The sequence below is a fragment of the Vanessa tameamea genome, chromosome 28 (genome assembly GCF_037043105.1).
Source record: "Vanessa tameamea isolate UH-Manoa-2023 chromosome 28, ilVanTame1 primary haplotype, whole genome shotgun sequence".
NCBI classification, from domain to species: Eukaryota; Metazoa; Arthropoda; class Insecta; order Lepidoptera; family Nymphalidae; genus Vanessa; species Vanessa tameamea.
The window spans coordinates 1,185,763-1,210,861 of NC_087336.1; the positions used below are offsets into that span (position 1 = coordinate 1,185,763).

Genomic DNA, 25,099 nt, shown 5'->3' on the forward strand with positions numbered 1-25,099 from the left:
TTAACTAGTGTGAGTGTACTTTTGTTTTTGTTCGGCGCGTTCTCAGTGACACTATCTAGACATATAAATTCTACCATTGCAGAAGCAAAGATAGGCCACAGAAGGAATACCGTAGTTCTTAAACGAGTATCGAAGAATCAAACACAAACATGTATCCGCGAGAAGCATGCTTCTTCAAACCTTATACTCAACGGGATAAGCCTTTGCCAAGCGGTTGTCTATTTTCTATTTGACGTTTAATATTTTTTTTATTAAACTTTCCAAGGCAGCATCGCATTGATCCTGAAAGGGTTTCAATTTTTATATAATTTATTTTCCGCTCTAGTTTCTAAGGACGTCTACTGTGAAATTGTCAAACCGATTTTAATAATTATTATTAACACCGGCTTAAGCGATATCGTTACAATTATGTACGTTATTCACCTTTCTTTTTTCTTTTACAACATAAGCATAGGGTTGCTGCTAATTGCATCATTTTTTTTTTGTAATAAATATATTTTTTTATAAATAAAGGAATCTTTTAAAGAGCCAATACGAAAATTATTATGGTATTTATTGTTTTTTATTCGGCGATAATTATAAAATAATTAATTAAATCTAGGCAATATAAAATTAAATTACATAAAGTATTTAAGTTATATGTTTTAATAACTTATTATATGCTAAAATCTTTACACAAAAAAGTCATATAATTTACCAAATACAAAAAAAAATATTATGTATCTCCCTACGATGAAAATCACGGGTTATTAAAACTGAGATACAAAAAATACTAATTTTTAAACGTTGACAACCCTATATTTAGTCAAGATGAATATTACGTGATGCCATACAAGTTTTTGGGCGACCCTTTTAAAACCATTTCTCCTTTTACTTTTAACCGACAATATTGCAACGGTTCAGTTGAAAATTAAAAATCGAATCGCGAGCACACGAATAATGTCGCGCCAAATTATGACATTATTTTTTTTAAGTTTCGTCCTAAGTGAAGCAAAGGCTCATATTGAAGATTCACATAAAAGAGATTTGATTATTGCATTAGAAAAAAAATTGGAAATTAAATTCTTTGAATACGCTAATAATATTGTTGAATGGTTGGAAAATATAAATTATAAGCATTTAAATAATAGTGATATAGGTAAAATGCTCGGCTATAATGAGATCAAAATGAAAGTGGACAATATTGGAACTGGTATTTTTTTTAAATTATTATTATTCATTACTGATATTCATTGTAACGATTTTATGATTTTTTTTTTAATCCTTGACAGATTAATAATTTTTATTTCTTTTAATGACATATTTGCTAGCATTGTATGAATTATTTACTTAATGTGGAATCTTGTTTAGTCTATGATCTAATATAAGTTCACGAATAATTTATATTATCTTATACTGTTTGTTTCCAAAAATAAAATAAAATAATGTTCTTTAACATATTTTTATACTTAAGAATTAATATAGGTCAATTATTTCGAAATGTATTTCATTATAACTAATAACAAAAAAATATAAACAAATGAAAAATAGCGAATTTGTAATAAAGTGAATAATAATTAATATTATTAAAAAATACTCGTTTTGATATGATTGTGTTTTAGTTAAATTACGCCTGGGCCATTTCCCATACGACAATAAACTTTTTCGCTTAAATAAAGCGGGTGATTCTAGCAAAGCGCTAGTTTCTTATATTGTATATAATTATTATTTACTAATATAGAAATATCATATACTTATTTAAACCTTTCCAAAACGCGCTGTATCTTCCGGTATATGTTTTATGGGTAACAAATACAATAAAAAACGTCTCCTAATTAACGTATCTTTACTAATATATATATTATTCTGTTCCATAGAAGCTCGAGGGATGAAAATGGTTACAATGGCTCTAATACCAATAATCTTTCATCTCGGAATTACATCAGCATGGATAATGCTGACAGCATTTTTGGCGGCAAAATCAGTTACAATAGGACTGATTCTTTTAGCTTTCAAAATTGTTGTCAGCTCTGTCAAAGTGAGTTTTTTTTTTTTTTATTACACAGTCTTAGGTCAGATCAATAAGTATTTAAATGATATGTATTTGTTTTTTTCAAACTCCATTGCCTTGCCTTAGCGTTGCCGATATTTTGTATGTATATAACTAATAATTATATGGTTGACATTTAAATATTTATCCCAATTTTAAATACCTGTATTTACAGATAGCGTCATTCATCACAGCTTTGAAAGTTAAAAAATATCACAATGAATTCGGTTGGCCAGTTTATCATGACCACCACGGTGAGGCTCCGTTATATATTTTTTTTGTTTATTTTGTTAAATCAGAAAATTTGTCATCTGATTTCTCATTGTCATCATCGCTTTTGGTCGCCCATAGACACTAGCACTTTAAAAACGTATATAACCATAATCCCATTTACTTAAGTATCGAGAAAAAATATAGTATTCTTTTTTTTAAATTAATATCCTCTTTTTTTCAGCCATTCACAACGACTATCATTCCCACATACCGGATTACAATCCTCACCATTCCCATTCTCCAGATTTCACTCCTCACCATTCCCATTCATCAGATTTCACTCCTCACCATTCTTACTCAGCAGATTTCTCTCCTTACCATTCTCACTCACCAGATATCAGTTCTCAACATTCCCACACACCAGATCTTACTTCCCCTAACTCTCACAAACCAGATTGGAGTTCACATTCGACCCCCTACAAAGTACATCCGCCTAGCTTACAAGAAATTGAATATGTAGAAAATAAAAAGGCCGACAAAAGGCTTGGTTAGTACAGATTAAAAATAAATATACATGTAAAAAATACTGTTAATTTAAATTAGTAAAATTAGATCATATTAATTTATTTTAGTTAAAAATTGACACTTTAGTAAAGTTTGTTCTAAGTTAATAAATTAAACGCATTTATTATTTGTAAATAGGTAACTTTATTTGTAATATATATATATGTTACGTGGAATGTTTTAAATTAACATGGTTATTTTTATTACAATCAGTATTTAAAACGGGATATTAACCATGTTTTTTTTTATTTGGTGGAGCTCGATATTTCGTGAACAAGACTCAAAAAAAATAAAAAACATGGTATATATCCTGTTTTAAATACTGATACTAATTACTTGGAATGTTTCATTGTATGTATAGATATATAACAAAACTGTTTTTGCAAACTATAACATATAAAATACGAACAAAATAATTCGGTTGTATATTATAAGAAGACATTATTAAGAATACGATCTTATTTTAAATAAAAAAAAAAAAATTTTATACATAAAAATACTATAAATTTGTATATAATATACAACAATACAAAACAATTGTATTAAAAAAAAATCACAAATAGAGATTCTTAGGACGAAAAAATCAAATTAAAGCCACAATGTATGGTGTAAAGATTTAAAAAAAAAATATTACAATTTAGGCGGGAAATAAAAAACATAACCTAAAAAAATATAATTTTCAATACAATGTAAACAATAATATAATTACGTCAGCCGTCTTATACTTAAAGTTTTATAATATTTTTACTGTTTTACAAAAGAAACGTAACTTGTAAGGAAATTTAATTTAACCAAAAAATATATATAAGTTATGTACTTTTTAGTACCAAATCGAAAAGCTATATTATTTATTATCTTGGTGTGAGTGACTGCTACGCTTAACATTCCAAACATCAGACTACTGTACTAGTGTGCTTGTATTTAGTGGTCAACTGTTGATAACTATTTTTTTCGAAGGGTCTCAGCTTTGATAGCCTCTCTAGACGTGTAAATAATAAAAAATTTACAATAACAGTATTTGTTCAGATCATTTTCAAATGATAAATGATATTTATTAATTAATTTACATTACACATAGATGAAAAGACTCACTTCCAAGTCACGCAACTTAATTTAAACGCACTGTAATTTAATTTATATTTTTGAACGAATAAAGAGAATTGTAATATTTTAGTCATGCTGAAATTTCAATAATACGATTTATGAGGATAATGATCTCAAATAACGATTTTACCAACTACTACAATTATTTATAAATCTTTCTTCTACCTTAAGAAGTGGATATACGTCGTTGACCTTGCGAGGAAACCTCACACCCCCTCTGCCTTGTCATTGCGGAGAACAGTGTCCAAAAGTTCAACAGATAACTTCGTCCCGCACTGTTTTATTAGGCTAAACAAAGATGGCGTCCCAATTTCCGCGTATCGATAACGCAAAACACTCATTAAAAATGTTTTTCTACAAAATTAAATCCAAGATTCCCTCGGTACTGTATTACATAATATTCCAAAGTAAATAAAAAAAAATCTTGTGATTGATACCTTAGGGAAAAAAGCGAAAAATAACTAATGCAGATACCATTATCATATTGTTATTACATGGAATATTTTTAAAAATTCTTTGGAAAAGAGAACATAGCATAGAAACGTTGTACGTTAACATATATATTTTTTAAAGTTATTCCGGTAACCATCGTCGATAAAAAAGTAATTAAGGGAGATTAAACGAAGCCATTTCGACTGTATTACACCTCAAGGTTGTCTGGAAGAGATCGCTGATAGCTGTAGGACTTGCACATCATGCTGGTTTTAATGTAAAAAAATATTTATTTATAATAAAGAAAATAATTTGTATTGTATTTGTCTTTTCATGTAAGCTTGACCCCCGTAAACTTGCCAGTAGATTATATTTGAAAGATGAAATTTCATAATTATTTACAATTGATAAATACATTTTTATTATAAATTTCTTCTAAGTATTTACTAAGTGACATTTATCAGTTTTTGGTAATATAATGCTTAGGCTATTACAAATTGGGCATAATAATATCAAGACCAAGCTGTTTTTTGAAAAAAAAAAACATTAACTAGCTTTTCTAAAGACGACTGATAATACATATAATATTTTGTGACATACGACAGGAAATAAAAATATGGCAGTATCATTATTTGGATGCAATTATTTATGGTAATGTAATATTTATATATATCATAAATATTTGAATATCCATAAAATATAATAATAGTTGTCTTTTTTTTAAATACATATAAATAAAACTTCATATTCTGACTTTGACTTGTTCAACTGTCAAAGTGACAGAGCAATTGGCGGGAAATTATTTTGTGCAACCCTCATTAAACAATGAGTGAAATCTGTATTATAAGAAAATATTTATATCGTAACTTTTTGATGATTTAAATGTCTTTTATGTTGAATGATTTTTTATCATTATTAATATTTTTGCATTTAAATACCGAACCAACCATCAAAAATGTTTTTTTATGAGATTTTATGAATTATATAATTAAATTGTATAAATAAGCTCGATAATAATTTAAAATTGTCATTAATGAGTATTTTAAACAGCAAAAGCCGTATTTGTGGACGGAATAAAATAAACGTTTTTGATCTGTTTTAAACACGAATTTTTCACGGTTTTTCAAATAATAATAAGCAAAGTACTCATTATCCTGCTTAACCAATAAACGCATCATACTTTTCTCGGAGTCTCTTTCTTATTAAATATATAAATTAGAAAGAGACACAAAAACTACGTCTTTCAATAAAAGCAAAAGTCAAAACCTCTTAAGGTCAATTAGTTTTTTCCAAAATAAATATATATATAAAATAATCAAATATCCAAATCAGCCAATCTCCTAAAACAAACGCCTAAAAATATGCAGAGCGTTATCAAAATCGAATCGCTTACTAGGCCAAGCACGCTATTCTTGCCGAACCAACCATATTTGACCTTCTTTTTCGACAACCTCCTTTTGTCAACTGTCAATTTCTTCGGCCATGAATCGAAATTCGACGGGACTATTTGACATTGGCTGTCAAACCATTTGCGCGCGAAACCGTTGGAACTCTTCGCTTGGATGCAGATGTCGGCGCCATTTTGGACTGTTGTTTTGAAATCTTTTTCAACCGGTATCGTTAGGGAACGGAGGTTGTAGGAAATATCTTGGCTGAAGTACAATGTGTTGTTTTTGTCCCTTATGTAAAGATAAAAATCGGCGACGTCGTCTGCCGTCGGTACGTACCAATGCGCGTATATTGACGTCTGCGAGCTGAAACATAAATTGTGTTTTAGTGTTTCGTATATCTAAACACCAATCACGGGTGTAGTAAAGACAAATCAAACACTTTAACTTTGAATTGACGCGATCTCATTGGTCGAAATTTCGAACGATCTAAAATGATCATTGTTTATTTGTCAAAAAAAAACCGCGTTTTAAATCTCGACGAAGTTGTTATCGGAACTTTGGATGTAAAATTATATGTAGTTACGTGGAATAATCTGGTATGATGTGGAATTATAGCAATGAGAAACTTGTATACGTATTTTAAATCTGTTATAGCCCGGCCGAGTTCGCTCTATAAATAAGGATAACCTTGCACGAGTTCCCGAAAAGCTGAAAATAATATACCATAAAGGGCACCATTATTTATTGGTTATGAAAACTTCCAATTGATCTCATGTTTGCAAATAAATTGTTCTTACACTTATTCCCTTAATATTATTTGTCTGAGTGGAAGCGATTCGAAGTTTTTTTTAATTTATTTTTACTCTCTATTATAGAGAAGTTTCCTTGTCACGTTCACGTTACGTAAACGTCACTTGACGCGTTTATTTAACGTGTTAGTCTACGCTCTGTTTTACTAAAGTTTACTAGAACGTCCTCCCTACTTTTCTCTGTGCGATTTTAATCATAAAACTATCAGTTCCTCTAAAAAATCCAAAACAATCGAATACGAACTTTGACATAACATTCTATTTTTGCATGACGATTCAAAAGTACTTCTAAGAGCCTAATTAATAAAAATACTTACTATTGCACATCCCTGAACAAGACATCAGGTTCGGACGTAAAATCGTACTCAGTGTTGCCATAATTCCTTATTTTATCATTCAATTCGACGTTGCTGGCGCACAATAATCTTTCCTCGTCCAAATTAAAGAAGTTCTCGTTTTCCAACGTCGGCGGCTCGAAGCACGTTATGTTTTTATATTTATTGTCAGCTGCCAACACCGACGCGGGTAATTTATCTATGTAATGCTTTAAAGGACGAGTGAAGCAATCGCATTTGAGTTTATTATCTGTAATAAAAATTAAGTATTGTATCATTAAAATATTTATTAGTGTATAATTGTAATAAATATATATTTATAGTTTTTTTTTTTTAAGAAAAGTCGAAATGCCTCAAATTGATTAAGGAATTTCTAATATTCCTTTTTACCCCTCCTTATAAGCTTATCACTTGTGTAAGGAGTGGGGACGACACTAGCCAAGTCAACCTTTGCGCTATTGACGTATATAGTTGTGTAAATATTTGTATGTAATTTTATGGTAGAACCGCCTGTCCAGGTTACGTTTTTAATTAATAAAATCTATCTCAGATTGGGTTGCCTGGAAGACATAAGTAATTATCCATAAGCCCGCCCATTTTACTTATTTATATTGAATTCCATATTTAAAAAATTCTATAGTATATATTCACAGATTATAAAATAAAAAAAAATCGAATACAAATTCCTGGTAGTGCGAAACGACGCTTCGTTTATTAATACGTCGTAAGTGCCAGTTTAATATAATTCATTATTGACGTTAAGTATTCGAAACGGGATATCTACCAGGTATTTTTTATTTAAGTTTCAAATACTTACAGTAATAAAAATAACCACGTTAAATTAAAATCTTAATTATTGACGTTTTAACAAATCGTTAATTACTACACACTACCGGGGATTCCCTTCGATTTCGCTTCGGGTTCGCTTCTGCTTTAACGTTCCAAGTACTCCAACTGACTTTTGATTTACGTAACCCAATAACAGTTGGTGATGTTAGGAATCCAAAGTGTACTCCATACATCGAAATCTGTTCAGGCCTTTAATAGTTACGGTGGAATAAAAAAACTCACATACTTATGAACCCTGAAACCATTGCACACCTTTTTGAACAGTCGTGTTAATGTTTATAAAATTTTAATTGTATTGCAATATTTTTCCTGCTCAAATCAATAAATTGTACCGTATGCTGAAATGTTCCAACCAATGTTACTCGGTGAAAGTTCTATGAGTGGTGACCACCTACCATCTAGGGGCCCAGTAGCCAGTCCGCCTACCTATTTAAAAGCAAATGTATTTTCGAAAAAAAATCAACCAGCGCTCAGTGAAATTCCGTCATATCCACCAACCTTTATTGAAGGGTTGTCGTGAGTTATGACCCTAAAACTTCGTGTACGCGCGAGAGAAAAGTGGACTTTAGTTAAGGAAAAAGGGGGAGTTGTTACCTCAAAACTGGGCTCTGACTTATGAAGACACGTTCTTCTTGGGAGCGCTCCCTTGGTCTTCATACACTCGAAGAACACACCAAAGGGATGGGTGATATTACAGGAGAAGGATAAGTCCGTTACACAAGCTAATTTCAAAGGCGCGGCGCACTCACACAACACACGTTACCGCGGCTCACACGAGAAGGGAAGAGTAGAAGGAAGTACGTCATACGTCAAATCATTCCATAGACAAATATTGCCGTTTCAATGTACGCATAAACCTAAATACGCTACACTTCTACTTAAAACTAGATCAGTAAAACAGCATAGATATTGTCCAATACAAATCTCAAAACACTTGTTAATATAATAACAAAACATTTAACAAATACTAAACAATGTAGGCGGCACGTTATGGCCTTAAAAAAAATCACCTTCGAAATATACTCGTAAGCCGTTGTCTCGTATCATTTTAACGATTTCCGGATAAAAACTCGTCAGATAATTTTTCCGGACGTCCAACACTTTGAAATACTTCGCCTTCACCAAACTGTCGACTGGCAACACTTCCAACGTGTTATTCTGTAGATACATCTCGGTTATATTGTCTGGAAGATTGAAAGTCGTATCCGCTGGAACAGAAAAATAATTCGGAATTCAAAACTTGGAATGATATTTTATATACTATATGGGTACCACCCACTCATCAGATATTCTATCACCAAACAGCAACTAGAGACGCAGTGAAGATTCCTTAGTTCCCAAAGTCAGCGACCAGAGACATCGAATAAATAGGATCATATACCCAAAAAAACGAAAAATTCAGTTTCATGAAATCTTAATCAGATTATTATTTCTAAAAGCGTTTAGAATACTTTTTCATAATAAAATCCCTAGCAATTAGTTAGGGCTTTAATATATATATTTAATTATCAGCTGATCTCGTTCCGACTCGCCTCCACTCCCTCCCACACTATTCACGTCTCTTTCGCACTAACGTGCGCAGTTACAACAAAAAATTGATGAGCATATATAAGTACTAATTTAAACAGGTATTCATTATTTTTATTTATTGCATTGGTTGACGGACGAGCATATGGGCCACCTCATGGTAAGTGGTCACCACCGCTCATAGACAGAGGCGCTGTAAGAAATGTTAACCATTCCTTACATTACCAATGCTCCACCAACCTTGGGAACTAAGATGTTATGTCCCTTGTGCCTTTGATTACACTGGCTCACACACCCTTCAAACCGGAACACAACAATACAGAGTACTGTTATTTGGCGGTAGAATATCAGATGAGTGGGTTGTACCTACCCAGACGGGCTTGCACAAAGCACTACCACCAAGTAAAATAACTTACATTAACTAATAGACAACAATAGACAATGTTTATACATGGTAGCCGATTTCCTTTCATCTCTCTTCCACACTATTCAGATCTCTGTTGCACTCAATACGGTTAGAAAAAAAAGGCAAACATAAATTTCTTTAAATTTGAATACTTATTCGAAACAACAATTACTAAAGACTTTATAAAGAAAATCTTTACATAAAACCAACCAAAAAAAAAAAACAACAACAAAATATACTTACACGTCCTCGATACCAGATCTTTCAGCTGATTATTAGACAGATCTATAACTTCCAATGACGTTAAGTTACCTAGTACATCTACAAAATAAATTTAAAAAAAAAACATTAATTTGCAAGGATTTAATAAAAGAATTCTATCTCTTTTCATTGCGGTATATGTGAAAGAGATAAAAAACTAAGCAATATATACTTCTCAAATTGAAAATGAAGCTGAGTATATTGAATATAAAACCACCGGCTTAAATTCAGATTCTATCTAGAAAAATCGACAAGAAACTTAGCTGCTACTCTTTTCTACCAATTAAATTAAATTATTAATTATCATTAATCTAAAATTAAATTAAATATGAATTAATATATCTTGCATGAAAATCAATAAAATACTTTAATTGTACTGTTAAGAGTCTTATTAATATTGATAATTATGAAAATATAGACAAAAACTTACTATTCCGAATATCATTAATATAGTTGTTGGAAAGATTCAACTTTTTCAATTTCTTCCCGCCAAATGTTATGTCATACGTGACAACCGGTATCTCGTTGTGACTCAGGTCGACTTCCATGAGTCTGTACGGTATCCAAGGATTCGCTGGGAACATCTTCCTTGTTAGAAAACCGAATTGATTGTGGCTTAGGTTCACCTAAAATTATGAAGTACATTATTGTTATATATATTAAGTAAATCTTACTGTAAGTTTATGCTCTTTCCGACTCGTTTACTTGAGAGTGAAGAGACAGAGACCGAACCGAATGACAATATCGCGGCATAGACGGTGGCTCCAACTAGTGAGCTATTTAGACAACTACGACAATTTACATTGTTTGGTTCTAACACCTCGCCTTGAAGTTGAAATTCCCAGATATCCTTTCTTAGTGAGCGTCTACGTACTATTACGTTCAACAAGGAGTAACTATGCTAAATTTCAAGGTAATCAGACATGCAGTTTCAGAGATCTCATAACGAGTAAATCATATATTTATAGATTTATAGTTTTGCTTGCACAAAGCCCTGATAACGTCTTGCCATATTGGCGAAGTTCTTACTTAAAACTAAAAGTTACTAGGCGATTCTGTCCAAAAATTTTCATTATCAGCCCGGAAACTGGAAGTTGGAAGTGTTTACAATCCTGTCTTGGAAAGCACATTAAGCAACTAGTTCTGCACCTGAACTCTTTCCGGTCGTATCGGATTTGCCGTCCCGTCGGATTACGAGGGTGAGGCAAAGTGCACCTGTGCTTGCGAACACTTGTACACTTAAACATGTCCTGCGTCGACTGGTCTCCCTTGAGATTAGCCGCCGTGACCGAAATCGATCAGGACGACGTCATTACCCATACTATTATACGTGTATGTATATATAACTATTCACCATTTCCAGTGACAGACAGTCGTCTAGAAGTCCATTCGTTTTGTTGTCTATCTTGTCCAGTTTGTTGTAAGAGAGATCCAATTTCCTGTAAACCATACAAAAAACAACCTTGTAATTATTGTAGGAAAGTAAATTTGTAAACAAATACAAAATAAAGCCTTATATACTGAGCGCTGAGGCCTTTGAAAATAAATCGAACATTTTCAAAAGTAGTTTTGGAGCTTATTCATGTAGCCGACTGTTGTTCAACCGAGACCTACAGGTTTCCTTCACCGCCGAGCACAATACGAAATCAAAAACTAAACACATGAAAGTAAAGCGGTACTTGAATGAGTCGGAACCCATAATCTTCGACCAAGACAAGCAGGAGACCATCTCGGCCTTGAATATAAATCAAAGATTCAGAAAGATAATATTAAATTAACAACTTCATTATACAAAAACCGAATGAAATTTTTATGCTGTCGTTACACTAAAAGTCGTCACAGCAATATGTGCTCTAACACGGTTACCTTAAAGCGACTAATCCTTTGAAAACTTCGTTCGGTATCTTCTCCAGTTGATTACCGCGTAGCGACAAATCCAACAGCTGTTGCATACCGTTGAACGTCCTCGGCCCCAAGTCCGTCAGCTGGTTGTACGACAGGTCGAGCTTGAATGTTGTAGGCAAGTTACCGAACGCGGATTTGGAGAGCGATGTAAGATTATTGTACTGTAAACAAAAATTAACTTATCGGATTCATGCTACTGAATGCTTTTATACACAAAATAATTAATGATTTATTGTTTATTCAAAATCGATCTTGTACCTCCAGTTACTCTGGCTCACCCTTCAAGCTGACATAACATAACATAATCAGCCTGTAAATTTCCCACTGCTGGGCTAAGGCCTCCTCTCCCGTTGAGGAGAAGCTAGCGGCTAGCTTATAAAGCTTCAGTGCCGAATGTTATGTCGTTTAAATGAATTAAAAAACGGGTTATCTCGAAATCACATTCAGAGAAACGATAAAACGTCAGACTCACCTGCAAATACAAATACTGCAAGCTAGTCAACGTGTTCAGCGCCTCCCAGGGGGGTCGAGTCAGCCCGTTGCTCGACAGGTCCAGCGACTGCAGCGTCAGCAGGCCGGAGAAAGCGGAGCCCGAGAGGCGGTCGGCCAGCGCGTTCGCCGACAGGTTGAGCCGCAGCAGCGCGTTCATCGTCGGCCACGTGTTGTACGCAATTTCCGACAGGTTATTGTGGCCGAAGTTTAGTTCACTTCAGGAAGTTCAATACGTTTTAAAATAGAATCGACTACTATTGATTGGCTAATTTAAAAAAAAGATGGTAGATATTTTCGGAAAACAAAATACCCTAATATTAGAAGAATTAGCAAATCAAATAGAGCTGGTTTTTTTTTGTTTTTTAATTATTGTTTATAATCTTTAATATATTAGAGAAATAGTGCCGATCATTTAATTCCCAAGGTCTGCACCATAGATGACATATTTATATTGTATTTATATAGGAATATCGGCATTATGGACACTATCCGGGATCCTGTTGTTAAATCATAAACATTACCACACAAAATAATTACCGACTCGCAGTCGAGTGATTTGACTTTATTGATGATCAATCAACAACATGTACATGTCCGGCGGTTAAAGTTCCCACTGCTGGGCTAAGGCCTCCTCCCCCTTTGAGGAGAAGGTTAGGAGCATATTCCAGCACGCTCCAATGCGGGTTGGTGAATATTACATTTATTATTTAAACCAGATAGACAGACTTAAATATACCACCTGGTGATGAACGTTCACCGTCTACCTAGGCACGGCAATATCTCTCAAATTAAACATCACTTACATCTTCAACACGATCATACTTGAGCAAGCAAGATGTCATATCATTTGTTACACTGGCTGACTCACCCTCCAACCGAAACACAAAAATACTAAACATTGCCGCTTTCCCATAGAAGAGACATCGCCATCAAACTATACTCACCCCAAACTAATGGGTATTTGGAAGATCTTGGTTAGATAGTTGTAGCTGATGTCCAGTAGTCTGCAACTAGCCAACTTCGCCAGACTACCACGAGAGACGTCTTGCAATCTATTGTGCGACAGGTCCAGCTCCAGGACCGTCGGTATCGTGCCGAATGTCGCTGGCTTGATACGCTCTAGCGAATTGTAACTTAGATTGAGGTATCTAGGAAACGAAACATATCTTTTGAATTCATCTTCTATCTTTCTCCAAAAGACAATTCTCTATTTTAAATTAATAATATCATATATCCATGGTGTTTTATTGGTCGTTTTATGTTCATACGTGATTCTGTAAGTAATGTTATTTTGCCCTTCGTTTTGTAATGTTATGCCTAGATTTACACATGGGGAACGAGAACTTCTAAACAATGCGACGGATTTCAATGCAGTTCTCATCAATAAACAAACATATTCAAGATGAAGGTTATGCATGCATATTATAGTAGAGAAACGCTTAGAATATAAATTTAACAAAACAAGAAATTTGCTTTTGATGTTCTTTTCATCATCCATCATCATCATCAAATAACAGTACACTGTATTGTTGTGTTCCGGTTAGAAGGGTGAGTGAGCCAGTGTAATCACAGGCACAAGGGACATAACATCTTAGTTCCCAAGGTTGGTGGCGCATAGGTGATGTAAGGAATGGTTAATATTTCTTACAGCGCTTTTGTCTATGGGCGGTGGTGACCACTTACCATCAGGTGGCATATGCTCGTCCGCCAACAAATGCCATTAAAAAAAAAAAAAAAAATTGTCGCGTGTATTCGGAACGGTTAGCTAGTTTTATGATAAATCGAACTCACCTGATAGAGAACAAGTTCTGGAAGACGGCGTTGTACACGTCCGTGAGGTTGTTGTGCGACACGTCGACCGTGTGCAGCTCGTACAGCTTCGGAAACGTCGCTTTGGGAATCGTCGTTATGAAGTTATACGACGCGTTCAACACGCGGATACCCGTCATGTTGTGGATCGGTATCTGCAATATCATTATTAATTATTTTTTATACAGGGGGATGAAAATTAAATACAAATGGAGGGGGGGGGCGTATTTTGTATTTAATGTATTAGTAATTGTTGTCCGGAATCACTTGCGTAAAATAAGCCTATCTTCCTCGGAATATAAACCTGCTTCATACCAAATTTCATCAAATACCATTCAGTGGTTTGGATCGTGAAAGAGCAACAGACAGACAGTTAGTCGCCTTATAATATTAGTATGGACTAGTGGCTTGCCCGCAAAACTTCGCGTTTATTCAAAAGATTTTTTACGAATTTCGAAACCTGTCACAGGTTTTGTCACAGGTTTTGATTTAATGTCATTGTAAACTACAAGTCACTCGTCTAAAAATGTTGTTTATCATTTATCTGTCAATGTTGTTTACACCTCTAAAGACGGATCACTTAGAATGTTACCCACATCAGATATTAATTTTAAGTGCTTAGTGATAAGCTGATGGTGTAACTTTTTCAACAAACAAATAAATAAATAAATAATCGCACTCAAAAATTTTGAATATCAAATAGTATACATCAGTTCAGTTAAAATCGTAATTTGTCTATGACAATTTACTTTAACATGTTAACATTTCTCATTTTTACTACAGCCGTAGCACCTTCAAAATGAGACCATAGACGATTTTTTAAATGCAACTATCCCATAATCACTGGGACAAAGATCGGCTTAAGCTAATAATATATAAAATGATTCCTCACCTGCCCCATACTAGTGAACTCGTTGTGTGAAACTTGCAGTTCATTCGCGTACGTATTTTCATCGAACGCATTCTTATCGATATCTTTCAAATTATTAAAACTCAAATCCAAGAGCGTCATGTTGTTGCAGTTCTGAAACGCGCCCGGTTCGATTCTCGACAGAGCATTGTGGGATATATTCACAACGGCCAAGTACAAATCGGTGAACGCTTGCTTGTCGATCAACGTGATGTTGTTCTCTGCGAGGTTGATTAGCTAAAGGAGAAACGAAGGAAATCGTGAAACATGGATTTTTCCTTATGATATCGGTAGGCGGACGAGCAAATGAGCCACCTGATGGTAAGTGGTCACCACCGCCCATAAACAATGGCGCTGTAAGAAATATTAACCATTCCTTACATCACCAGTGCGCCACCAAACTTGGGAACCAAGATGTTAAGTCCCTTTGCCCGTTGCACTGGCTCACTCACCCTTCAAACCGGAACACAACAATACTGAGTACCGTTATTTAGCGGTAGAATATCTGATGAGTGGATGGTACCTACCCGAACGGGCTTGCACAGAGCCCTACCACCAAGTGTATATTTATTTATTTATAATAAAAAACTGTATCCATATAATTGGTTGCCCTAATTCGATATCACAGCACGTTTAATAATAATATTTAAAATAAATCTCTACGTTATATAGGATATATTCCAGGTGGCAATCGTTGTGAGCTCACTCAGCTGCAACAATATAAATCTACCCTGTCGGCTGTCACGTTGAGGGTGCGTAACGTACACGTTAGCCACTGACTGATATTAAATTTTATTTCTAATAAACTTCATAATGAATTTCGAACATTATTGGGACCAAGATAGATATCTTCTTTAATTTTTTAAAATTTTTTTAGATTTAATAATTTTTTCTTTCTTATATTTTTACAAGTACGAGTACTAGGTTTAACTTTATGATTAAGATTTATATTATGTCGATGACTTAATAATACTCAACACATATTTATCACAACAGACATTAGCGCCGTAAAATATACATTCCTCTCATCGCCAATGAGCCTTATCTGTACACCGGCTCACTGACCCTTCAAACCGGAAAACATCAATACTCATTATTGCTATTGGTAGAATATACGGTGATACGTAGACGGTAGCTTGGTGGAATACTTTCTAAGTCTCTCAAGGATAGCGGGCTTAACCCAACTGGTAGATACAAATGAATTTGTTACAATATATACTAATAATAAAATTTTATTTTTAGTATTATTTCTACTTTTGATTTTTTTTTTTTGTGCTCGGTACTAACATTTCTGTATTTTATATTCGTGGTGTACAATAAAGTATATTAACATTATATTAAAATAAATAAATTAGATTTTTGTAACGCCGTTTTTAAAAATATACTGAACCAATAAAGATAAAACTTATATCAAAAGATGGAGTGATTTTCGGAGATTTTTTTAGTATATAAGAAGCTGATCTTCGTTGTTTCATCCGCTTTAAATTATGACTTATATATTTCAAACTCTTATATACTTTATATGTAAGATAATGTTAAAGTGTACGAATTCAAAGCACAAAAAAAAATAATTTAGTTAAATGGTCCTTTGCTCACCTCTGCATATTTGACCTGCTGGAACATCTGGTAATCGACCTTCGTAATGAAGTTCCTCGCCAGATCCACTGTTCCTATACGAGTCACCGCTGAGAACGTCCCTCTGCCTACATCTGATATTTGATTGTCCTGGAGGTACAGACGTCTAAAAAAAACATTTCAATTTTAAGATTTAAATTTTCGATGGATTTACGTGATCATTTATTTTGACTACAACTTGTACATGTAAGTGGTCACCACCGCCCATAGACAATGGCGCTGTAAGAAATATTAACCATTCCTTACAAGCGCCACCAACCTTGAGAACTAAGATGTCTTGTCCCTTGTGCCTGTAGTTACACTGGCTCAGTCACCCTTCAAACCGGAACACAACAATACCGAGTACTGTTGTTATGCGGTAGAATATCTGATGAGTGGGTGGTACCTACCCAGACGGGCTTGCACGAAGCCCTACCACCAAGTAAACTATGCGAGTAAACTAAGCAACTATGCGAGTTTCTTGCCGTATCTCGCTGGAGGCTGTTTTCCGAAACGGCGGTAGTGTTTAAATATTGACGATTCAAAAACGCTTCATTAAATTTATTTCTAATCTGAGATGAGACAGAAACGAATGTAGTCAGAATATCAGATACTAACGATTTGATGTTTTTACCGCATCTTAAAAAAAATCATGCATATCGTTCCGGTACGTCAATACAAAACGATAACATTAAACACGTGAAACATTCCTCCCATCTCTCTTTAACATAACAGTAACCCATCTGCGAGAAAGAGATGACGCGAATCATCCGTTTCGTCTCTTTCTCACATATCGTACAATGTAACGTTAAACAAAGACAGAGCGACAAATCAACACAATATTTAAACAAAAAATCCGTCACAAAAATCGGATATCGCCCAACATTAGCAGCCTGTAAATTTCCCACTGCTGGGCCAAGGCCTCCTCTCCCTTAGAGAAGGTTTGGAGCATATTCCACGACGCTGCTCCGATGCGTGTTGTTGGAATACGCATCTGGCAGAATTTCATTGAAATTAGACATATGCAGTTTCTCTCACGGTGTTCTCCTTCACCGCCGAGCACGAGATGAATTATAAACACAAATTAAGCACATGGAAATTCAGCGGTGCTTGTCTGGGTTTGAACCTGCAATCATCGGTTAAGATGCACGCGTAACCCCGGGGAAGTCTCGGCCATCCTTTTGACTTCACTTCATATTCTAAATTTTAAAATTACTAAATACCTCAAAAACCTCATCCCTCTGAAGCTGTTCGTGTCCAACTTCTTAATCTTATTATTGTCCAGATGTACAACTTTTATGACCGTATTTCTCGCGAACATACCTCTGAAACAAACATATCGATATTGTTTTATCTAGTTCTATTACAAATTATATACAAACAACCTTTAGGACTTTATGATATGTGTAGTCTATTCCAATCGAAGTAGGTATTACATATAATCAGCCTGTAAATTTCCCACTGCTGGGCTAAGGCCTCCTCTCCCGTTGAGGAGAAGGTATGGAGCATATTCCACCACGCTGCTCCAATGCGGGTTGGTGGAATACACATGTGGCAGAATTTCGTTGAAATTAGACACATGCAGGTTTCCTCGCGATGTTTTCCTTCACCGCCGAGCACGAGATGAATTATAAACAAATTAAGCACATGTAAATTCAGTGGTGCCTGCCTGGGTTTGAACCCGAAATCATCGGTTAAGATGCACGCGTTCTAACCACTGGGCCGTCTCGGTATTACATGGGATTTGATTATGACTCGGTACATTGTGCTACTAAGCTTTTTCTTTCGCTGGAAAAACGCTTTTTACACGTTTCCCCCACGTGAAGTGGGGGGGTACGTGGGGCTCACCGGCGCTGAAGGTGCCGGAAATCCACCAAAAAACCAGCGGTACCCACTCCTTCTTTACGGGTGGGTATCATCTCTTACGCGTGCTACCGTGACGCCCCGACGGTTGGCCCAACTCGGGCCTCTAGTGGAGTACCCGGGCTGTGTACTACTGATCTCATATATTAAAAGCGTAAGCCGATTTTTGTCCCAGTGATCATGGGACGATGGCTGCACATAAAACATTGGTTATGGTCTCATTTTGAAGAGTTCCAGCAGTAGACGTGCAGAACAATAAACAGGATTCTTGATTACAATTTACTACAATGTTACCATTTAACAATGAATTAATTTTAGAGAATATAATAAGTTACTGACCGGTTAGAGAGCGCAACGGCTGTATAAGAAAAACATGGAAAACGTAAACAAAATTACGAACTTTTGCGGGAGATCCACTAGTAGTTCTTCATTAATATATCTCTATTTATAATACAACACTATTTCACTTAACTACTTATATCCAGTTTAATTTCACTTCCAAAGATGCGATGACAACTTCGTCGAAATTCAGAACGCCATTTTTTCACAAATCCATAATTAACATCATAGATTCATCAATCACCAATAATATCGCGTAAATTCGATGTCAAATGTAGTTACCTCGGTATTTCCGGAAGTTGATTATGACTCGCATTGCACCATCCGAGTTTAGTCAAATCACCAATATGGCTTCCGTCCAGTTTAGTGATTTTGTTATAACTGTAAGAATGATACAGAAATTAATTTAAACTCACCTTACCGTATATCTATTAAACAATATGTATTTATTAATAATAATATTATATAGTTCAAATTAAACATAAGAAACCAACAACATATCAGTCGAGAAACAAATATTTTAAAAAAAAAATACAGTTGACCTTGAAATCTTTAAAATGATGAATCGAGCATAATATAATTTAATCAAGTTCTAAACTCTAAAATTTCAAGCTGAACTTACCCTTATAATATCCTTTTGTTAGCGGTAAATAAATAATTAAATATTATATTAATAATTATAATTACTAGACTCGCAACGAATAGTCGAATAGCCTCCTGACCGAATAGCCGAAAATTAGGTAAAAGTATTCGGCCGGATTTTATACCGAAAACTTGCAGACGTAGAAAAATTCTTAACTTTTCTAATACAGAAGAGGATTATGTACCAATGTCTACTTAAATTATTATAAGATAAATTAATATATACGTAATGAATCGATTTATTTTTCATTTTACCAATTATCCCCCTTTAACGAAATATATTTCTTATTTTTTCGGTATTCGGCCGAATATAAAAGCAGGCGATTAGGGAGAATACCGAATAGTAATTGAATATTCGTTGCAAGCCTAATAATTACATACATAACATAAACATAATCAGCCTGTAAATTTCCCACTGCTGGGCTAAGGCCTCCTCTCCCGTTGAGGATAAGGTATGGAGCATATTCCACCACGCTGCTCCAATGCAGGTTGGTGGAATACACATGTGGCAGAATTTCGTTGAAATTAGACATATGCAGGTTTCCTCACGATGTTTTCCTTCACCGCCGAGCATGAGATGAATTATAAACACAAATTAAGCACATGAAAATTCAGTGGTGCCTGCCTGGGTTTGAACCCGAAATCATCGGTTAAATGCCCGCGTTCTAACCACTGGGCCATCTCGGCTCTTACGGATAATTACATTATTGACAAAAAAAAAGGTTTGGTTACTCGGGGGGTTAATCACGTCAATTTTAACCAAGGATATTTAGTGCAAATCAACTAAGCCCAGAGTGAGGCACACTAAGGCAAAAATGACGTAAAATGACGTCATAGATACAACTACTAATACCATTGACAAAAAAATAACGATCGGAGTTCTCTTTGTAATTGTAAAGTATTGTATATGGTAACAAGTTTCATTGTACGGTAACGCGTTCACATTTATAATATAACCAAGGCAAAATAGTAAAGAATAATTGAAAAATTAACTTAAATGGCTTAAATGAAAATATTTTAACTGAGTTTCATTGCGTACCGTCTTCTTAGATATTAAAAACAAATAACAAGAGTCATTTAAAAGCAAAAGAGCATATCCATACTGAAATTAACTCTGTCCGTTGCTCTTTCATAGCCAAACCACTGAACTTGAATTTTCTTGAACTCCAAGAAAAGATATAGCTACATTTTACGCCTAAGACCTGTCAACCACTCCCTAAAACCTGAGCAAAGCCACGGACGACAACTATAATATATCCGGCTCGAAGGACCAAATAAAAGGATGTACGGTCCGTACAACCTTTTAGTGATAGTTGATTGTAGAGTGGAATGAAAGTCTCTGATATATGATATTGATTGATATATTGATTGATAGATTGATTGATATATTGATTGTAAGTAATTAAGAACTATATGATATAATTATATGAGCGCGCGCGGTATGATTGCTCGCCGCACACGAACTGATGAAATAATGTCAAAATGCTTATGCGACGATACATAACACTGTACGCGCTGCCTGGCTCGTACACTTAATACATCAAGAACTAACCTCAAATCCAACACTTCCGTGTCCCGTAGTCCCTTAAATTGATTCCTCTTCAGATTGACTAACCTATTACCGTGTAGATCTAATATTTTCAATTTTCTTAAATGCTGAAATAAATTGACATTATTTAGGAGCCAGTGTTGCCAGCAACTTCACTAATGCTGCTAGCGTAAAAAAAGGAAAATAAGATTTTAACTAGCTAGACGACAGTGTGTTAAATAGGTAAGGTATAAGTTTATTGATATGGTTAGCGTTGGATTTAAACTCCAGGCACGAAGGTTCGACGAAAGGGGACGCCAAAATTACTAGGATGAAAAAAAAATCTTTGCGTTATCAAATGTATTTTTTACCTTCCAAAATATGAATAATAATAAACTTTATGTCACTAAAGATGTCATTGCAGCGTTTGTGTGCAGTGATTTAAAAACTATTCAGCCGATTTTGGGTAACCCTCTAAATTAGGCTTTAAAGTAAAATAAACTTACTTGAAAGGCTTCAACGGGAATATCAGACAGCAAGCCATTAACGAGATGCAACTTCTCCAGCCGTCCGACAGCCAAGCTACCAGCGAAAATGTCCTTACTGAGTGACGTCATACTGTGTCCATCTATTGACAGGATTGTTAGGTTACCTAGTATCTAGAAAAAAATTCAAACAGTATAAATATCATACTAATATTTTAAATATGTGTCATTTTTGTTCGTTTCTTATGGAATTCACTATTTGATAATTTGAGTGCCTCGATGGTGTAGTGAATATAGAAGCATACAAGACAGATCTCCGAAAATCTGGTATCAAATCTCAGATCAGACCAGTAGATAAACCATTCCGTTTTATGCCAAGAAAGAAGATTTACTTGCTGGTAGGACTTCGTGCCTATTATACTGTTGGCACAAGGTAACCAGGCACCAGTGGCACCAAACACTGCTGGCAACGTTATGTCCCTTACATAACATTTTAGCTCCCAAGGTACCTGGAGCATTGATGTGATGAAGGGAATGGTTATTATTTCTTACAACACCAACTTTATGGGCGGTTATCATAATACCATTTGCGCGGCCCCCTGACCGCTAACGTAAAAAAAAACTATTTTGCAGTCGAAGTTTTAAGGTGTCTAGTGTTTTCTAGTGATCCGTTTTTCACTTGGGTTTTATGATCATTACCTGAGCACACATGGGCGTTATAATACCCCTAGCACAGCTTGTAAATTGTTGAAAGACGTCACACAAGATCAAAGACTCTTATGCGACTAGAGACACAACTTATCATCCAAATCGAATATAATTACATCATACTAAAGTAAGTCTGTAAATGTCACTCAACAAGGGTCTCGTCTCCTTTCGGGATTTTTCGGAGTTTAATAGACCACACGGCTTCAATACTTCCTTTATTTGATATTAAATATTTTGCAATATTTTTGCGTGTCTTAATGACGTGAAGAGGATGTTGGGCATTATTTAAATATGTCAGCTGATCAAGCGGAGCGCAAACTGTTATAGATGTTATATATGTAAAAGTCGAAAATGTGAAGTGAGATCATGAAATATTGTTGTCAGATGTACAGAAAAGAACAACTAACACCTATCCCCCTCCCTCACACGAAGGTCAAGCTAACTAAATGGTAATAGTTTGGAATACCTTAAAAGCATCCTTTGGAAATTGACTGATCCTTGTATTGACCATATATATTTCCTGCAAAGTCCTTTTCACACCGGCAAACGCGTAGCCATCTATTGACTTTATGGGTGTGTCGATGACGTGTAACGTACGTACTGTTGAGCGATGGAGGAGTGGGCCGAAGAGATGGGCTGAAATCAGAGAGGAAATTCTTGATTTTGAGAATAAAAACTTAGAAAATAGTAATCACAGATGTACAATTGATTTATTACTCCTTGTCATGTTTTATAATACTGTTGTATGTCATGTCATGTCATGTCATCACCAAATGTCTTAATCACTAAAAGTTAATCAATAAATAGTAATGATATTTCAGGTAAATCATTTATATATGGGGACCAAGAATTTTGCCTAGCGGAACACCGTCTACATTAATCGCGTTAACTATATATTATTGTGTGTACATTTTTACCTATGCAATATTGTTAAATGGTTATCTATTTTCAAAATATCTTTGTAACACTTTTTGTGAGCAATAAAACCCTATAAGGAGTTCAGCAATAGAGGTAAAAAATAGATTGAAACTGAATTAAATATTTTTACATTTAAAAATCAGTTTTCGATAAAATAAAAAGTAAGACAATCTATCAAACATAACAGCATAAGATATCAGCTTTAAAAATGTTGTAATAATAACAAAATAAAACTTACATATTTTGCATTCTTTTAATTCCAATCTTTCAATTGGCAACCCTAAACTAGCTATATTCCCCAGTCCAACACTCATGACTGCCAACCCTGTATTCTCACATTTAATGTGCAAGCCTGCATCTGTCCCCTTTTGACATACGCAGGGAAACAGGAGCTGATTGTCGGACTCTTTTGGACAAGGGTATACTGGGCCAGGTGGAATATATTCTGAATTTAAATTTGGGAGAATAGTTGCCAACATAAAAAATATGAGTATCGCCATTGTGATCTGAAAATAAATAATATTGTGTATTAAATTTGAGACAAATCGTAACTGAAATTCCTTCTGTGGTATTTTTCTTTAATTAATTTAAAAAACGATATTTTTTTTATGGCCTGTGAAAATCATATGAATTTAAAGTAATAGAGAAAGATACAAGAAAATATAAACCATTATGAGGCAGCAATTCGACATAATTATTGAACAAAATATGATTAACATTTTCTTATTTCATAATTTATTTTAAAGATGATAAAACTATTTTTAACATCATAAGGTAGTACTTGTCACTACTAAGTTCTTATAGTATATGCTAACTTTAAAATAAACGAATGAACAAAATCTATAATAAAGCAATTGGACAAAAAGTATGTATATTTTTAAAAAATCCAATACTTATAATGATTCATTTATTACATCATTCATTTAAAAACTTTCATGTTGAAGTGACCTTAATAATATAAATAACATTCATTAATATTGCGTTAAAAAATAGGATCTACGCGACATAATTCATCCAAGGCTATTTTAATACCAAGGAAGTACAACTATAAAAAAATAACACAAGAAATTCTTACAAGACTCACAAGGCCAATTAAACAACAAAATTGTTTTGTTTTAAAGAAAGCGACTACAATATCCGACAATCTAATTAATTAATATTATCTAGATATATTTTGAGTAACACTTTTCACAGCTTTATTATTTTTTTAATTCGTCTTAAACAAACTTTGTTAACAAAATATATGGGCTAACTTTGTAACAACTTTCACCTAAAAATAAACATGTATTAAAACGTTACCTGCTTTTAATTTATATTATAACAGCAATCACTATTATTTGTCTACTGGATTTAATATTTTAAATTAGTAAAACATAATAATTGCGAAAATAATACGCAATTTTTTTTCAGAGAAGCAATAACACAGCCCACTCCATAGTAGGAAGTACGGAACTGTCAAATTATGGATTGACAATAACAAGTTTTTCTCTTGGAAAAGACAAAGATTTTACATCACACGGCCTTAATATATATGTCTATTTTAAAAATATTTTTAGTATGACAGATTTATAACAGAAACGCGACTAATAAATAATAAATGTGCGTCGGTTCTCAATAAATAAGGTCTATCATTTATGATAAATTATATATATTCAAGGCCACGTAATTATTTTATCTTTAAGTATTTTATTGGTAAAATGTACAAATTAGATTTAATACGTGTTTATATTCATAAAAGTAATGTACTATTTGATGTATCAATGAAAATGAATAAAATTATATGAATTTTTAAGTAACATGTGTTGCCAGTTTAGTCCCTAAATAAAATTTTAGGGACAAAAACTCTCGATAGAAAATAATATTAAAAATATATGAATATTGTCTTTCAAATTTAAAAAAAACAGTGTTTGGTTTATTAACTTTAGTAATACAATATTAAATCGTAAAAATTATATGTCTATCCATT

At 34.0% G+C, this 25,099-nt stretch overlaps 1 protein-coding gene and 1 long non-coding RNA gene across 2 annotated transcripts; one reads left to right on the plus strand and one right to left on the minus strand.

The window, feature by feature from the left end:
* The first annotated feature begins 931 nt into the window (after window positions 1-931).
* On the plus strand, window positions 932-2,302 carry LOC135194263 (uncharacterized). The gene is made up of 3 exons (XR_010309739.1): window positions 932-1,192; window positions 1,857-2,017; window positions 2,205-2,302. It is a non-coding gene; the product is annotated as an uncharacterized LOC135194263 (long non-coding RNA).
* Window positions 2,303-5,288: 2,986 nt separating this feature from the next.
* Conv (convoluted) lies at window positions 5,289-24,581 on the minus strand. Its single transcript, XM_026634864.2, has 19 exons — window positions 24,433-24,581; window positions 23,372-23,639; window positions 22,682-22,851; window positions 21,529-21,681; window positions 21,047-21,150; window positions 19,135-19,233; window positions 17,874-17,975; window positions 16,633-16,777; window positions 15,019-15,273; window positions 14,109-14,281; window positions 13,262-13,465; window positions 12,298-12,532; window positions 11,787-11,986; window positions 11,275-11,359; window positions 10,351-10,546; window positions 9,903-9,980; window positions 8,737-8,934; window positions 6,860-7,127; window positions 5,289-6,096 (listed from the first exon to the last, which is right to left on the minus strand). The coding sequence occupies exons 2-19, from the start codon at window positions 23,631-23,633 to the stop codon at window positions 5,658-5,660; spliced, it is 3,366 nt and encodes a 1,121-aa protein (XP_026490649.2). The 5' UTR covers window positions 23,634-23,639; window positions 24,433-24,581; the 3' UTR covers window positions 5,289-5,657.
* Between the last annotated feature and the right edge of the window lie 518 nt (window positions 24,582-25,099).

Excerpts from the sequence above, each read along its gene's own strand:
- Conv (XM_026634864.2), bottom strand. The coding sequence starts at position 23,633 with ATGGCGATACTCATATTTTTTATGTTGGCAACTATTCTCCCAAATTTA. Across the intron at positions 14,282-15,018 it reads AGTTCACTAGTATGGGGCAG|ATACCGATCCACAACATGAC; the intron begins GTGAGGAATCAT and ends ATGATATTGCAG. Across the intron at positions 11,987-12,297 it reads TGCAGTATTTGTATTTGCAG|TACAATAATCTTACATCGCT; the intron begins GTGAGTCTGACG and ends TTTTGTTTACAG.